The sequence below is a fragment of the Cucurbita moschata genome, unplaced genomic scaffold (assembly GCF_002738365.1).
Source record: "Cucurbita moschata cultivar Rifu unplaced genomic scaffold, Cmos_1.0 Cmo_Scf00051, whole genome shotgun sequence".
In the NCBI taxonomy this organism is placed as follows: Eukaryota; Viridiplantae; Streptophyta; class Magnoliopsida; order Cucurbitales; family Cucurbitaceae; genus Cucurbita; species Cucurbita moschata.
The window spans coordinates 1,472,817-1,488,257 of record NW_019268567.1 but is presented as its reverse complement, the minus strand read 5'-3'; the positions used below and the strand labels follow the sequence as shown (position 1 = coordinate 1,488,257).

The 15,441-nt window shown below is 35.7% G+C and overlaps 4 protein-coding genes across 4 annotated transcripts; 3 read left to right on the top strand and 1 right to left on the bottom strand.

Moving 5' to 3' along the window:
- Nucleotides 1–1,997: 1,997 nt before the first annotated feature.
- Nucleotides 1,998–4,343, top strand: LOC111436017 (mitogen-activated protein kinase 7-like). The gene is made up of 3 exons (XM_023073671.1): nucleotides 1,998–2,380; nucleotides 2,581–3,007; nucleotides 3,364–4,343. Exons 2-3 carry the CDS (start codon nucleotides 2,585–2,587, stop codon nucleotides 4,039–4,041), a joined length of 1,101 nt encoding a protein of 366 aa, XP_022929439.1. The 5' UTR covers nucleotides 1,998–2,380; nucleotides 2,581–2,584; the 3' UTR covers nucleotides 4,042–4,343.
- A 2,250-nt stretch (nucleotides 4,344–6,593) lies between these two features.
- LOC111436018 (bZIP transcription factor 44-like) lies at nucleotides 6,594–7,739 on the top strand. Its single transcript, XM_023073672.1, has one exon. It carries the CDS (start codon nucleotides 7,119–7,121, stop codon nucleotides 7,572–7,574), a length of 456 nt encoding a protein of 151 aa, XP_022929440.1. The 5' UTR covers nucleotides 6,594–7,118; the 3' UTR covers nucleotides 7,575–7,739.
- A 1,983-nt stretch (nucleotides 7,740–9,722) lies between these two features.
- LOC111436004 (dehydrin DHN1-like) lies at nucleotides 9,723–10,414 on the top strand. The gene has a single exon (XM_023073662.1). The coding sequence runs from the start codon at nucleotides 9,798–9,800 to the stop codon at nucleotides 10,197–10,199; it is 402 nt and encodes a 133-aa protein (XP_022929430.1). The 5' UTR covers nucleotides 9,723–9,797; the 3' UTR covers nucleotides 10,200–10,414.
- Nucleotides 10,415–11,859: 1,445 nt separating this feature from the next.
- On the bottom strand, nucleotides 11,860–14,119 carry LOC111436073 (pentatricopeptide repeat-containing protein At5g44230). The gene has a single exon (XM_023073766.1). The coding sequence runs from the start codon at nucleotides 14,031–14,033 to the stop codon at nucleotides 12,081–12,083; it is 1,953 nt and encodes a 650-aa protein (XP_022929534.1). The 5' UTR covers nucleotides 14,034–14,119; the 3' UTR covers nucleotides 11,860–12,080.
- Nucleotides 14,120–15,441: the final 1,322 nt, after the last annotated feature.

Sequence of the window (15,441 nt, the reverse complement as noted above, 5' to 3'; positions counted from 1 at the left end):
TGTAAGGTTGTGGGGTTTTAAACTTTGTGGTCAAAAAGGAATATGATGAACGCTAGCATTATAGCATAATGGGTTACCTAAAAACACACTTTATTTATTTATTTTTATTTTTATTTTTATTTTCATTTTCATCATTTACAAGAATGGAATATTTGAATTATTCCTTTCCACTTTTTTTTTACCAAAAAAAAAAAAGTAAAAAAGTTGCATTATTAAGTTGTTGACTTTTTTTATTTTATTTTATTTTTATAAGTAATAATGTTCGTGGGTTGAGTTAAGTTGACTCGAGTCGGAACATTTTTCGGGACTAACTCAATTGTTCGAATATTTATTAAATAATGAACCCAACAACACAATTTTTAGGTTGTTTTGAGTTATTTATTTTAAATTTTATTTTTAATTAAAAATCAATTTAATCTATAAAATTTTCATTTATTTAAACTTAATCCAACCTAAATAAGCTGATAACTCAACTGAGTTGGATTGGATTGGATTGGTCTGGTTTACTGGGTCATCAAGTTTTTTGAACACCCTTAAGGGCTAGTTTGATTCGAAGCCTTGTCAGTTATAATAAATAATTATGGTCACGGCTTTAAGGAGCCTTTGAGAACTTGTCAGTGTTCAAGTCAATGGCTCTTGCCTACAAATACGTTGGAACCATTTACTCAGACGTGTCATAGGTAATAAAAAAAAATAAAGGGAAAAAAGGTAATTTTTTTTCTCGTTGGACAATAGAGATTAGTTGCCTATCACCTTCCGTGCTCTCCTTGTGGTCCTCCTTCGATTTCCTGACCTTTTCTTCAACCATTAGAGGAAATCGTTTTGGACTTGTTGATGAACAGTAACGTGGATGTTTACCGAAACAATTCTAGAATTCACCCATTCGAATATAACCCGACACAAAACGAACGAACTCATGTTAAGTACCAAAAAGAAAAGGAAAAAAAAAAAAAAAAAAAGTGGGTGTGGATAAGAAAAAGAACAAAAAGGCCAATAATGGCTTCCTTTGAAGATACGGAAGGTTTTTCTTTTACTATTTGAATCAATCAATGAAACATTGCTTCCAAAGGTACAATTAAAATCACTATCTTTTGCGGCCTTCCCGCCCCAATTATCACTAACCTTAAGTAAATCTTTGGCAACTTCAGCCGCCCCCATCAAAGTCGAGATGTCGGTTCGTTCTCGAGACGGGGAATCAGTAGCTCTCTATTTCGACTTCTTGGGTCTTCATATTTTTGAACCGAGATTTGGCTCACGTCTTGTATATCAGTATACATACGATTGCTTGCTGTAACTAGGAGTCATATTACAGAAGACAGCTCAAGTCCACTGTTACTAGATATTGTCCACCATGACCCGTTACGTATCGTCATCAACCTCACAGTTTTAGAACGCATTTATTAGGGAGAGATCTTCCATTGAGGGTTAAGGTTCTGGCGGGCACACCACTCAATGTCTAGCTCTTTTGTACATTTTGTAACAGCTCAAGCCTATGATTAGCTTATATCGTCCATTTTCGTAATTAAACCTGACAACTTCAGTCGCCCCCCATCAAAGTCGAGATGTTGGTTCGTTCTCGAGACGGGAAATCAGTTGCCCTCTATTTCGACTTCTTGGGTCTTCTTATTTTTGAACTGAGGTTAACGATTGCATGCGGTAACTGGAGGTCATATTACAGCTAAGACCAACCTTAATTCAAGACCCACGGACTAAAAGACAGCTCAAAGCCATTGTTACTAGATATTGACCACTTTGATCCGTTACGTATAGCCGTCAGTCTTATATGTTTAAACCACATTTATTGGGTGGCACACAGCTCAGTGTCTAGCTCTTTTGTACATTTTGTAATAGCTCAAGCCTATAGTTAGCTCATATTGTCTATTTTGGTAATTAAACATGGATACGGGTAAATAAACAAAACTTTCCTTTTTTTTTCAATTACTTGCAGGAGTCGGATTGCGGTGCGCGGGAGTTGGGTGTATAAAGCCCACGTGGGCGACGAAGCCTTCAATCTTCGTCTTCCATTTTTTTCCTTTTCCGTCTCTCTCTCGTGTTCTTCAAGTTCATTGCATTCCTCTGTTTCTCAAACTTATATAATTTCATGGCGATCCTTCTCTTCTCCCACTAACTTTAATCTTTCTTTCGCTTTCTTTCCCCTTTTTTTCTGGTGCGTTTGCGAAACATTCTTCTGGTTCGAACGATTTCCCTCTTCGTTGTTGGATCCAAAACCCCAAGTTTCCGTTACCAATTTTTCCGACGAAATCCCACTCGACGATCGACATTTGGATGATCGGTGGATGAACATCAAAACCTGCACGAAATCGGGAACGGATCGTTGTTAGACTTTTCCTTTCTGAATCTCGAAGAGTTGCGGCGACAAGTAAGGATCAATTCTAAAACCCCCTTTTACAATTTGTGTGTGTTCTTCTGTTAATTGTTCCTCCGATTTATGACTACTCAGAGTAATCACGATCGTTGGGGTTTTCTCTTTTTTGTGACGATTTTTGAAAAGCCCCTTTTCGTTTTTGAGTGATTCGTGTTTTCTGATGTACTGAATTAGCGATTGATTTGAATTGGAAGGAACATGGCTACGTTCGTGGAGCCACCGAACGGAATCAGGTCAATGGGGAAGCATTATTACACAATGTGGCAAACTCTGTTTGAAATTGATATTAAGTACGTCCCAATCAAACCGATTGGGCGAGGAGCTTATGGTGTGGTGTGTTCTTCAATCAACCGAGAGACCAATGAAAAAGTGGCGATCAAGAAGATTCATAATGTGTTTGAGAATCGCACGGACGCCATGAGAACGCTGAGGGAGCTTAAGCTTCTGAGGCATATTAGGCACGACAACGTGATTGCTTTGAAGGATGTAATGATGCCTATCCATAGAAAAAACTTTAAGGATGTGTATTTGGTTTATGAGCTCATGGATACGGATCTCCATCAGATTATTAAGTCTTCTCAGCCTCTTTCCAATGATCATTGCAAATATTTTATCTATCAGGTATGGATTCTCCTTTGATATTCGTTTTTGTTTATCTCTCTTAAGTTTCACTTGAAAATTTATATGGGTTATCTTCAATCATTCATTGTACTATGTGTTTCAAAGATATGGTGTTTATATACTTTTAGAGGCAAAGATAATCAGCTGATGTTGCTTGATCTAACCAAGATGGTAGATCATTTGTTTGATATAGATTTCTATTACTTGATGTAGCTGCATTTCAGTTCGTCTGTGTCGATATCGATTGATATAGCAGTTTTTTATGAGAGTTGCAATGGAAACTTGTATACATGTCGAATTCGATGCCTTCCTAAGCTCTAAGGTCTGATTATGACATTTGTTCTCATGTATTACAGTTGCTTTGCGGGTTGCAATATCTTCATTCAGCGAACATTCTTCACCGGGATTTGAAGCCCGGGAACCTCCTCGTCAATGCTAACTGTGATCTGAAGATATGCGATTTCGGGTTGGCACGAACTAGCATGGGTCATGACCAGTTCATGACTGAGTATGTTGTCACTCGCTGGTATCGCGCACCAGAGCTTCTCCTCTGCTGTGACAACTATGGGACTTCTATTGATGTATGGTCGGTAGGCTGCATCTTTGCTGAGATTCTGGGTCGGCAGCCTATCTTCCCGGGGACGGAGTGCTTCAACCAACTCAACTTAATCATGAACGTTCTCGGTTCTCCGAAGGAAGCTGATATCAAGTTCATTGACAATGCAAAAGCCAGAAAGTATATCAAGGGGATGCCGTTTTCAAGAGGAATAAACCTTTCACATCTATATCCAGACGCCGAACCTTTAGCTCTAGACTTATTACAAAAGATGATTGTATTTGATCCAACTAAGAGAATTACAGTTGACGAAGCACTTCAACATCCCTACATGTCGGGGCTATACGACCCAAAATTCAATCCTCTAGCCAATGTTCCCCTCACTCTTGACATCGAAGACTCACTCGAGGAGAACAAAATCAGGGAAATGATGTTGAACGAGATGCTCTATTACCATCCCGAAGCAGCATATTCTTGAGGTATGTATAATTCTATTCGAAGACACGCTTCGTAACATGATTCGATTGATTCTCATACTTTTTGGGATGTTGGAATCTGATGTTATGAGTTCATCAGCGTAGTTTCGACAGCTCTGATTAGAAATCTTAGCGTATCGACACGATTGCGGCCGTCTTTTCAACCTGTAAATATAAGTATGAAGAAGTTATGGATCCAGAAAAGGTATGAACTATTTTTGTACCAGTGATGAATGTGATATGAATGAGAAGAAGCTTTTGTTTTGGGTTCAAATACATGTAGTTTTGCATTTTGTGTAGGAAACTGTTAGATCCTCGATAACTCATCGCATAGCCTTAAATTGGATCAAAAACACTCTTTGGGCTTCCAATAGATAAGCCCATGGGCCAGCCCATGAGCTCTCCTTATTCAATTGGGCCTGGTGTTCGTGGGTTTAGACATTTTAAAGCCCAATCTAATTATAATTTTGTTTTTACCCAAACAACTCTAATTAAACAATAACCCAACCCAATCATAATCTATATATATAATTAAATAATAACCCAACCCAATCATAATCTATATATATAATTAAATAATAACCCAACCCAATCATAATCTATATATATATATTTTGCATCGGGTCGGTTCGGCTATATATGTATAGATAATTATATGGTAACAAGCATGTAAATTTGGTTGGTTCAACTCGATCTAGTCTATTTTTAGAATCCACGAGCTAGCACAATCTATAAAATCTTCATTTATTTGAACCCAACCATACGGGTTGGGTTGGGTTGGTGGGTCGATTGAAGTTTCAAGTTATCGAATTTTTTCGATGATTCCTAAATATTACAAAATTTGGATCATATAAATTCTTATTCCATTGTCATGTGTGAATGAGGTGGCCCTTAGGGAGACAAGGATCCAACAAAGTCAAAAGAAATACAAAACGTGAATTTAAAGGGTTTTAGGAAATCTTATGATTTTGAAACAATTCAATGAATGTAACCCTAAACTTTTCAAAATTTATACCATATTTTTTTAAATATTTATTTTAATATCAATGTATGAGTATATATTGATATTAGAATCATTAAAATTTGAATATTAATTACCATTATCCACAACCTAATGGGTAATTAATATTCAAATTAAAAAAGAAAAAAAAAAAGGGTTTTCATTTTAGTCAAATCTAATGGGCACCAAACCCGTGGTGGGCTATGCTCGAAGTTCCAATAGTCTCTTTATAGTCATTTAAACCATTATTGAAGTAAGTGATCTTATAGTCAAAATATAATATATTTTTATTAGATTAAATTAAACGTTACCCACTAAATTTGTATGTTAAAATTTATAAGTCTAAACGTCATCCAATCAACTTGGGCATATGTTTTTATTATTATTATTATTATTATTGGTTTTTTTCTTAATGAAATTAGAATATTCCAATTTTATTTTTAGAATATTCCATCAAAATAAAAATAAAAAATAACAATGAAACAATAATAATATAAAATAAACGTTTGGTTTATATTAAATTATTATACTAAAAAAATAAATTATCATAAAAAAAAATAGCTAAAAGGTGTGTAGAATTAAAAAAATCCACAAACCCATTTATATTAAATAATTATAATAGCGGTGGCTAATTTTTAATTAGAAAGGATCTATTTATCCTTTTCAAAGAGACGTAAATTAATAAAATTCTTATTTGACAAAAATAATTTATTTAAATTGAATTAAGTTTTTTATTAGCACCTTAATCAAAGATTAAGTAAATTTTAAAATATTTGTGATTTTTTTTTTTATAAATAAATTTTTTAAAAAAAAAGTCTAAATATACAGCTGGCAATTTCAGTTCGTGAGCCGCATTTTGCGCGTGATTGTGAACATGAGATGATTCATCCCATTCACTCCTAAAATTTTCAACCACTTTTTTTTTTTTTCTCTAAAAAAATAATAATAATTTTTCTTTGCTGTCAAATATTTTTATAAAAGATATTTTCATATAATATTATTAAGTTTAGAGATGTCCACGGGACCGAGCATGCACGCCACCTATTTCATTCCCCGTTCTAGAGAAATTTCCATCTATATTCTGTAAATATCGTGTTTTTAGGTAATTTTTACTCATTTATTATTCTTTTAAAGTTTTCCTTTTCTTTAATATAATTTTTTTTCAAAAATCATAATAAATGCGTATTTTTCTGAAAATATAATTAGGATAACGGGTAGAATAGGGTAGAGAATATAATCTCATCCCGACCCCAACCCCATTTATCTAATGGAGACAAAACATTATCCATTCTCTCTTGGAGACGGTGGAAATGAAACATTACTAGTCAACCTATTTTAAAACTTGGAGTAAAACTAAAAAAAAAAAATTAAAAAATGACAATATTTGACCAAGATATCGGACAATGTGCCAACTAGGACGTTGTCTCTCCGAACATGTCACATGATTCATGTATATTTGAGAAATGTTGCCATATATATTCATTTATCCATTAAACTTTATCTTTTTAAAAACTTTTTATAAAGTTTTTATGATGCAACCAAGCAGCTTCGCTCATTTTCGTGATTATTCTATCCATTTCTGATCTATAAAATCCTCCACCAGTTCTTCCCAAAACCTCTCCTCTCCGTTTCCTCCCTTTAAGCCTTCTTTCTATCTCTCTGTTCCTCCTCTGTTTTGTCTCTGTTTTTTTTTTTTCCAGATTTTTCCGACAAAATTTGCAGATGCGTTTTAATACTTCCATTCTTGTCTGCTGATGGTTTGTATTCATGTCTCCTGTAGTCTGTGAGATACTTCTCTCTGGTTTTACCATTAACTCCGCCCTCCGCCGTGGTACCCATCTTGTTCAATCCCTCTCCGTCGTCTTCCTCTACTGGTTTTACGTTTTCTCATGAACTAATCCCCGATTCCGATCTTAAATTCTGCAAAAATTTCCAATAATTGCTAAAATTATCATCTGGGTTCTTTAATTCGTGCCGTTTAGAGCAAAACCCATATCGAAATTCATCATCTTTTCGTGAACACACACACAAAACAAGAAAATCCTCTGTTTTCCTCTGTTTTTTATACGGCCGGTTTCAATGGCGTCTACTGTCGGAAGTCCGTCTAAATCTCTGAGCTCCGACGAAGATCTGCGGCAGATCGTAGATCCGAGGAAGAGGAAGAGAATGATATCGAATCGAGAATCTGCTCGCCGATCTAGGATGCGAAAACAGAAGCAGCTCGACGATCTGACGTCTCAGGCTAGCCTACTCAAAACAGAGAATGAGCAAATCGCTGTCAATTTCAGTTTCACCACCCAACTTTACCTGAATCTGGAGGCGGAGAACTCGGTGCTCCGAGCCCAGATGGCGGAGCTCCGCTATAGATTGGACTCATTAAACGAAATCATAAGCTTTATAAAGTCGAGTACTAGAAATCTGTATGATTGTGAGGAACATGATGAAGTTTCTGAGATTGATGGGGTTGTTGATTCTTGGGGGCTCCCCTTTCTCAACCAGCCAATCATGGCGGCTGGTGATATGTTTATGTGTTGAGTGGAAAGGAAAAAGACAACCAAAACCAGGGTGGATTTCATCATTGTTCATTGGTACTTTGGTCTTGTTTAATGTGGTTGTGTTCTTATTTGGAATGTAATCAATGTACCTTTAATGATATTAAACAAAAAGAAAACTCATTTTATTACAGAGTGTTCACCCAATACATTTGATTTTATTTAAATTGACCTCTCCATACGTTTACCTGCATCTCTTACGATATGATCATTATTGTTCTTGAAGGAGCAAGTGTGAGATCTCACGTCGATTGAAGAAAGGAATGAGTGTTAGCGAAGACGCTGGACTCCGAAAGGAGGTGAATTGTGAGATCTCACATTGGTTGGAGAGGGGAACGAAATATTCATTATAAGGGTGTGGAAATATCTCCCTTAGTATACATGTTTTGAAAACCTTGAAGGAAAACTCGAAAGAAAAAGCTTAAAGAGAACAATATCTGCTACTGATGAGCTTGCGAGGGTGACAAATGGTATCAGAGTCAGACATTTAGTGGTATGCTAGTGAGGACACTAGGCCCTGAAACGGGTGGATTATGAGATCCCACACTGGCTTTGAAGAGATCCCACATAGTTGGAGAGGGGAACTAGTACCAACAAGAACACTGGGTCCTAGAGGGGGTGAACTGTGAGATTCCACATCAATTGGAGAGAGGAACGAGTGTTAGCGAGGACGTTGGTCCCAAAGAAGGGTGAATTTGGAGATCCCACGTCGGTTGGAGAGGGGAACGAAATATTACGTAGAAACCTCTCACTCACATAATTTCTAAGCATGATCGAAATCTTAAGCATGAAACGGTTGTTTTTTCCTTGGTAAAAAAAACTAAAAAGAGTTGGTAAGGTAGGAGCTAAAAAGACAATCCCGCTCAAAGTATTGTTCATTTAAGGTAGGTTTAACTCAAACAAAAAGACAAAGATTTAAAAAATGGAATATAATCAAAACGTATTAAATTGATTACAAATGAGCAAAAAAAATTAACATTTCTTACCATTTATAAGAATTTCTATAATGCATTACCATTTTTTAAGAACATAAAGAGAGACCTTTATTATAATAATACTTTATATTTCTAAATGCTCCATTTTTGGCCTTAAAAAAATGAGCATTATTGGTGATGAAAAGATAACATTTTTATTTGGTCATCATTGGTTGCCTTCAGATTTGCATCAAAATATTTTATTTTAAAAATTGTGTTTGTTTCTCCAGAAAATAAGGGAATTCTCTTCAAAATATATATATATATATATATATTCCAATTTTCAATTATTTTCTTTAACATTATTGAAACGATGATGCAAAACCAAATTTTTATCACAACCCTTTTCCGTTCTCATCGTAATATATAAAATAAAACAAAAAGTTATGATTTTTTTTAATTTTTTATTCTAAATTTAAATTTAAATAAATGTTACAATTTTTACCCTCAATTTAATTACCGCTAATTTTTGTATTAATTTCAATAAAAATTGGTGAAAGATCTTTATAAACTCATTAATTTTAATAAAATGAAGTTTTTTTTTAATGAAAATTAGTCAAATTTCGACTAATGGACAAATTAGATTTGAAGTCGATCTTTCTCTAAAAATTTTAAAATATTATATATAAATTGTTGAACGCATACGAGATTTTTTTTTAATTTTTTATAAATAGAAATATATATCTATATATATATATATATATATATATATATATATATATATATATATATATATATAACTTTATTCAAAGATTAATGTTGAAATCAATATCGGAGGAATATTTAAAGTTGTATTGATACGAAAGTCAAATATTAAGATTAGAAAATAATGATATGATTTGAAAAAAAAAGCGAGAGTAGGCTACCTTGTCTCGAGTGTGGTTATAACTAATTATTAGTTTAACCTAAGTAGTTAATTTAGTTGTGATTAATGTTTTATAAATTTACTTTTAATATTATATATATATATATATTAACTTTTAATAATGATATAAATATATATATTTTTTTAAACTAATTTTAAATATTTTTAAAAGTAATTTAAATTCGGCCGCTGGAAATTAGAGAACACACTCGGAACTGAAGGAGGCTGACACATGTCCCCAGCGTCACAGGCCACGTGGCCACAAAGCGCCACGTGGCAAACTCAAAATCTTATCCACAAAATTCCCTCACTATTTATTGATTCAACAAATCCCCCCATTCCCAAACTCATCATCTCAAACTGAAAAATGGCACATTACCAGAACCAGTACAGCGCACAATCCGGCGCCGACCAGTACGGCAACCCAATTCGCCAGACCGATGAATACGGCAACGTCATTTCCGACACCGCTCAGCACGGAGACCCTCTTCGCCGGACCGATGAATTCCGTGGCACCGACCAGTATGGCAACCCGATTCATCGGACCGATCAGCACGGTGTCGGTGACCCAACTGGACGCACTACTGGCACTGGAATGTACGAAGGGCGGCAGCAGCAGCAGCAGCAGAGGGGTGGAATGTTTCATCATGATAAGCCGGTATCGACAGGGGGATCGGTCGGGTACACGACAGCGGAGCAGGGGGAGCGTCACGAGAAGAAAGGGATGATGGAGAAGATTAAGGAGAAGCTGCCGGGAGGGAACCAATAGGGAGGGTGTGTTCAATTAGTAGAGAAGAAGCTAAGGGCATGGCGGCTTGTTAGCTCGTAGAGCTGCCTGTATGTGACTAAATAATGATAAGGGTCGTCTGTGTCTGTGTGTTATTAAGTAATTTATGTGTTTTTTTGCTGTTTTTTTTTCTACTTCGAACGTGAAATTATGAAGTTATGCTAATAATAATAACAAGAATCGAACAATAAATAGTTTGTTTTCAATAAAGTTTTAAAAAATATCTAAAACTTCAAAGATCTCAACGTTGTTGATCAAATATGAACTCAAACAGAAAGTTACAATTACATCATGATAGTTATTTTGATCCAGCTTCATCCTAATAACTTAAAATTTTTAATAGATTAATTTTTAACCGACCCCAACGATGTTAGGGACGTTAGAAATTATCCACGGAGAGCTCAGACCTCATACTAATACATATAAATGGATTATTTAGACAACATGAGACTTCCTCGCAACAATGTATGGAGCTCTTGATGTATGGAGCTCTTGATGTATGGAGCTCTTGAACCACCTTTTCTAATTGAGGTTCGATTCTTTTTCTTGTATCCTCGAACCATTCTATTAACATGGTATTAGAGTCGTGTCTTAAATTTAGCTATATCAATAGAATCTTCAAATGTCGAACAAAGAAGTTTTGAGCTTCGGAGGTGAAATCAAAAGTGACTCGAGTGTCGAATAAAGAAATTGTGAGTTTTAAAAGTGTAGTCAAGAGTGACTCAAGTGTTGAACAAAGGGTGTACTTTGTTCGAGGACTCCAAAGAAGGAGTCGAGTCTCAATTAAAGGGAGACTATTCGAGGGCTCCATAGGCCTTAGGAGAGGTTCTATAGTATACTTTGTTCGAGGAGAAGATTGTTGGGAGAGAGTCTCACATTGGCTAATTTAGAGAATGATCATGTGTTTATAAGTAAGAAATATCATCTCCATTGGTATAAGGCCATTCGGAGAAGTCCAAAACAAAGTTATGAGAACTTATGTTCAAAGTAGACAATATCATACCGTTGTGGAGGTTCAAGGTTTAGAGGCCCATTATTCCTAACAAGGGAAGTACGACTTTTTCACAATGGTATGTAGCTTTGCTTTTAGTTAACGATCCTCATGTCAATGGAGATATATTCTTTACTTATAGATCTATGATCACCCCCTTAATTAGCCGGTGGGACTCCTTTCCCAACAATCCTCTCCTCAAATAAAGTATACTATAGAGCTTCCCTCGAGGCTTATGTAGCCTCCAAACGGCTTCTCCTTAATCGAGGCTCGACTTCTTCACTGGATCCCTCGAACAAAGTATACTCTTTGTTCGACACTTGAGGCACTTTTGATTATACCTTTGAAGCTCACAACTTCTTTGTTTGACATTTGAAGATTTTATTGACGTCTAGCATGACTCTAATACTATGTTAGAAACCACAACTCTCCACAATAATACTATATTGTCCACTTTGAGCATGAACTCTCGTGATGTTACTTTTGGTTTCCTCAAAACGCCTCGGAGATATGTTCTTTACTTACAAACCTATGATCAACTCCTTAGTCGAGGTGGGAATCCTCTCCCAACCATCCTCAATTGTTTTTGACACACGAAGCCAATTCAACTTTTACAGACGAGTCATCTGGAATTTAAATTTCTTTTGGCACTGAGGCTAAGTCGTGTTTTCACATTCCCTAATTTTCACCCTATAAGATACAAAAAAATTTGAGTGACAGAGGAAAGGGAACGGATTTCAACAAGCCAACTACAATTGAAGAAGAACAAGAATAAGAAGAATTTCTGATACCTGTCGGAACTTGATGATTGATCAACAATAAGCATTAGCAGGCGATGAAAGCGCAAGGAATTAAGAGGGCTCTGGCTTGGATCACCAAAAGTTACCACAAGAACAAGTCCCATTGTGGAAGTGATGAAATCTCATGTTATCCCTTATAATGATCTCCCTTCCAGTGATTTCAGATGCAGCACACATGACATTGTGGCAATCCTCGCATATCCTAAGGTTTTTCATGATCGTAATGGTTTCCCCTGCCTCAGTACATAACAGCCCGTATGCCAATGCCAGCTTCTCACTATGACTCATCAGTATTCGTTCCTTTTCATCATCGGTCAAGTCATAAGGCACAGAGCTCAAGTTTGGCTTGTATCCATGGGCTCTTAATCTCTCAAGGAGTTGCCTCAAGGCTTGTCTAATCTCACTTGATCGTTGATGGGTTGCATCATCCGCAAAGAATTCATGAATGTCCCCTTTCTTTCCTTCAAACCAGCTGCAGCCAGGATTCTTCTTTAAGCCTTTGGCTCGAATCACTTTACGCAATTTCGACACCTCTTCCCATCTTCCTGCTGATGCATATATGTTTGATAGCAGAATGTAGTTCCCTATACCATCTGGTTCTAGCTTGAATAATTGATCGGCAGCTACCCGAGCAATGTCGGGATTCCCATGGATGCGGCAAGCTCCAAGCAGTGCTCCCCATACACCTCCATGGGGTTCCATTGTCATGGTTTCAATGAGTTCAAGAGCTTCTTCCAAACATCCACCTCGACCAAGGAGATCAACCATACACGCATAATGATCGGGTGAAGGCGTTACGTTAAAATACTTTTCCATCTTAGCAAATAGCTGCCGACCTTGTTCGACCATACCGGCATGGCTACATGCTGAAAGCACCCCAATGAAAGTAACCTTATTTGGCCTGATCTCAGTTTTTAACATCTCATGGAACAACTGCAAAGCGGAATGAGCGCGACCATGCATAGCGTATCCCACAATCATTGAACTATACGAGAACACATTTCTTTCCTTCATTCCTTCAAAAACCTTGTATGCCTCATCAGGACTGCCACATTTAGAATACATATCGATAAGAGCAGATCCCACCATTACATTTTCATAAGGTCCAAAGCCTGATCTTTCAGCAATGTCTCTAATCCAGTTAGCATATTTAACTGCACCCAATTGTGCACAGGCTGAGATGACACCAACAAGTGTAACTTCATCGGTCTCGATACCGACATCCTGCATCTTCTGAAAATACTCCAATGCCTCCTTTGGTCTAGCATTTTGGGCATAACCAGTGACCATTGCAGTCCATGCCACCATATCCTTCAAAGGCAATTCATCAAACAGCCCCCTAGCAGATTCCATATCCCCAAACTTCGCATACGCAACAATCAGCTCAGTCCATGAAACCACATCTCTCTCAGACATTTCATCGAACACCTTCCGCCCACAACCCAAAACCCCACATTTCACATACATATCAATCATCGTATTACCAACATATAAATCAGAAGCGAAACCCCCAATCAAAATCGTCTGAGCATGCACCTGCCTACCTAAATCCAAATTAAGAGAAGCCCCACAAGCCTTAAAAAGCGCAGAAAACGTAAACGAAACAGGACTGACGCCATTCCTCCTCATGTTAGTATACAAGTTAATAGACTCAGTGAAGGGTCCTTGAAGGGCATACCCACGAATCATGGCAGTCCAAAGAAAGGGGTTGGGGTAATTAACCTGTCCAAAAACCAAACGTGGGTAGCAATCCATTGGGACATCTACCTTCGAAAGCGTGCGAATGAGTTTGGTGAGGACGTAAGAGCATTGACTCAAGCCATTGCAAATGATTTGGCCATGAACTTGCTTGATTTGAGAAAAGTCCGTGCAGTCGTGGAGAATACTTATGAGTCGCCATTCTAAGAGCTTCCGCTGCTGTTGAAGCTGAGAAAAGGGTATGAAATTTGACGTCGCCTGTGTCTGGCTGGGCTGTAAATGACTAAGCTTGCAGACTGTGGAGAAGTTGCGGGAGAGACCAACCATTACAAAGTTGCAGGCATTGGAGGCGTACCGTTCGACGGTCACTCCGGCAACTTCGATAAAACGCTAGACGGGGCACATACAAGGGCTCGATTAGTTAGGGCAATTTATTTTTTATTTTTTAATATAATATTTATTTAAAAATATTTTTAAGAAAGTCTCATTAAATCAATAAATATATATATAGATATATACATAAATATAATATAATATGTTTGAACCTAATTTTTAAAAAATTTAAATTTTAATATTATACCGTTTAAATATAAAAAATTTTGAGCCATCAAATTAACCAATTTATATATATATATATATATATATATATATATATATAGAATATAATATGTTTTAACCTAATTTTTAAAATTTTAAATTTTAATATTATACCGTTAAAATATTAGAATTCTTGAGGCATCAAATTAACCCATTTAATATATATATATATATATATTAATATGTTCTGAAAATATATTTATATTAAGTAGGAGAAATTGGGTAGAAACGGATAGAAGGAATATAATTCCGTCTTCGATCCCATTAATGGAAAAAAATGTTCTACACCCCTCCCCTATTCCTCGTCTAAACTGAGAATACCCTCCAATAAAGAAGATAGAATTAAATAAAATTATAATAAATATGTGTATAGTAAAAAAATATATATATTTTAAAATTAATGGTTATTTCGTTCAACCCTAAGCAGTTTTTTATTTATTTGAATGAACTTCTCGAACATTGGGTTAGGTTGATTCAATTTTTTCGGTTATTTAATTTCCCGTTTTTTTTAATATTTTATTTGCAATTCAATATATTAATAAAGCGATTTACATTGGATATTTAAGTTATTTATGGTTTACTTTATCAACAATTTACTCCCTTTATATGAATTATTTAAATTTTAATGCAAACCATATAAGAAAGAATGTTCCATTAATTATGAATTTTTGACTTTTATGTAACACCTCTAATAACGTAGCTTAAAAATGAGGAAAATTATTTTACTTTAAAAAGAAATGTCATTTCAACGAAGAATTCCCTAAATTAATATGTTTCAAATCCCGAATCTTTAACGTTACATTTGCTAAAATATAAATTTTAAAACGAGAGATTTAATAGAAAATAAAGATTATAGTCAAATCTCGTTAGGTCGGGATCTTTCTTTTACTGCTTAAATTTCTATTTGTCAACAATGGAGAACTACTGCTCGATCGAAGAAACAAATAGTTGTTGAGAGGTTCCATATTATCGAACCGAAATTGAAAGGTAGCACTTTTGTACGTGATCATAGTATGTCATGCCGTCTCGTCTCTGCATTATTGAAGAGTATCTATAAACTATTTTCAGTTTACTGAGAATGAATATAGAGTTGGAGTTAAGGCAATAGATGTGTTCGTTTTCGTCGGTCGTTTAAGCA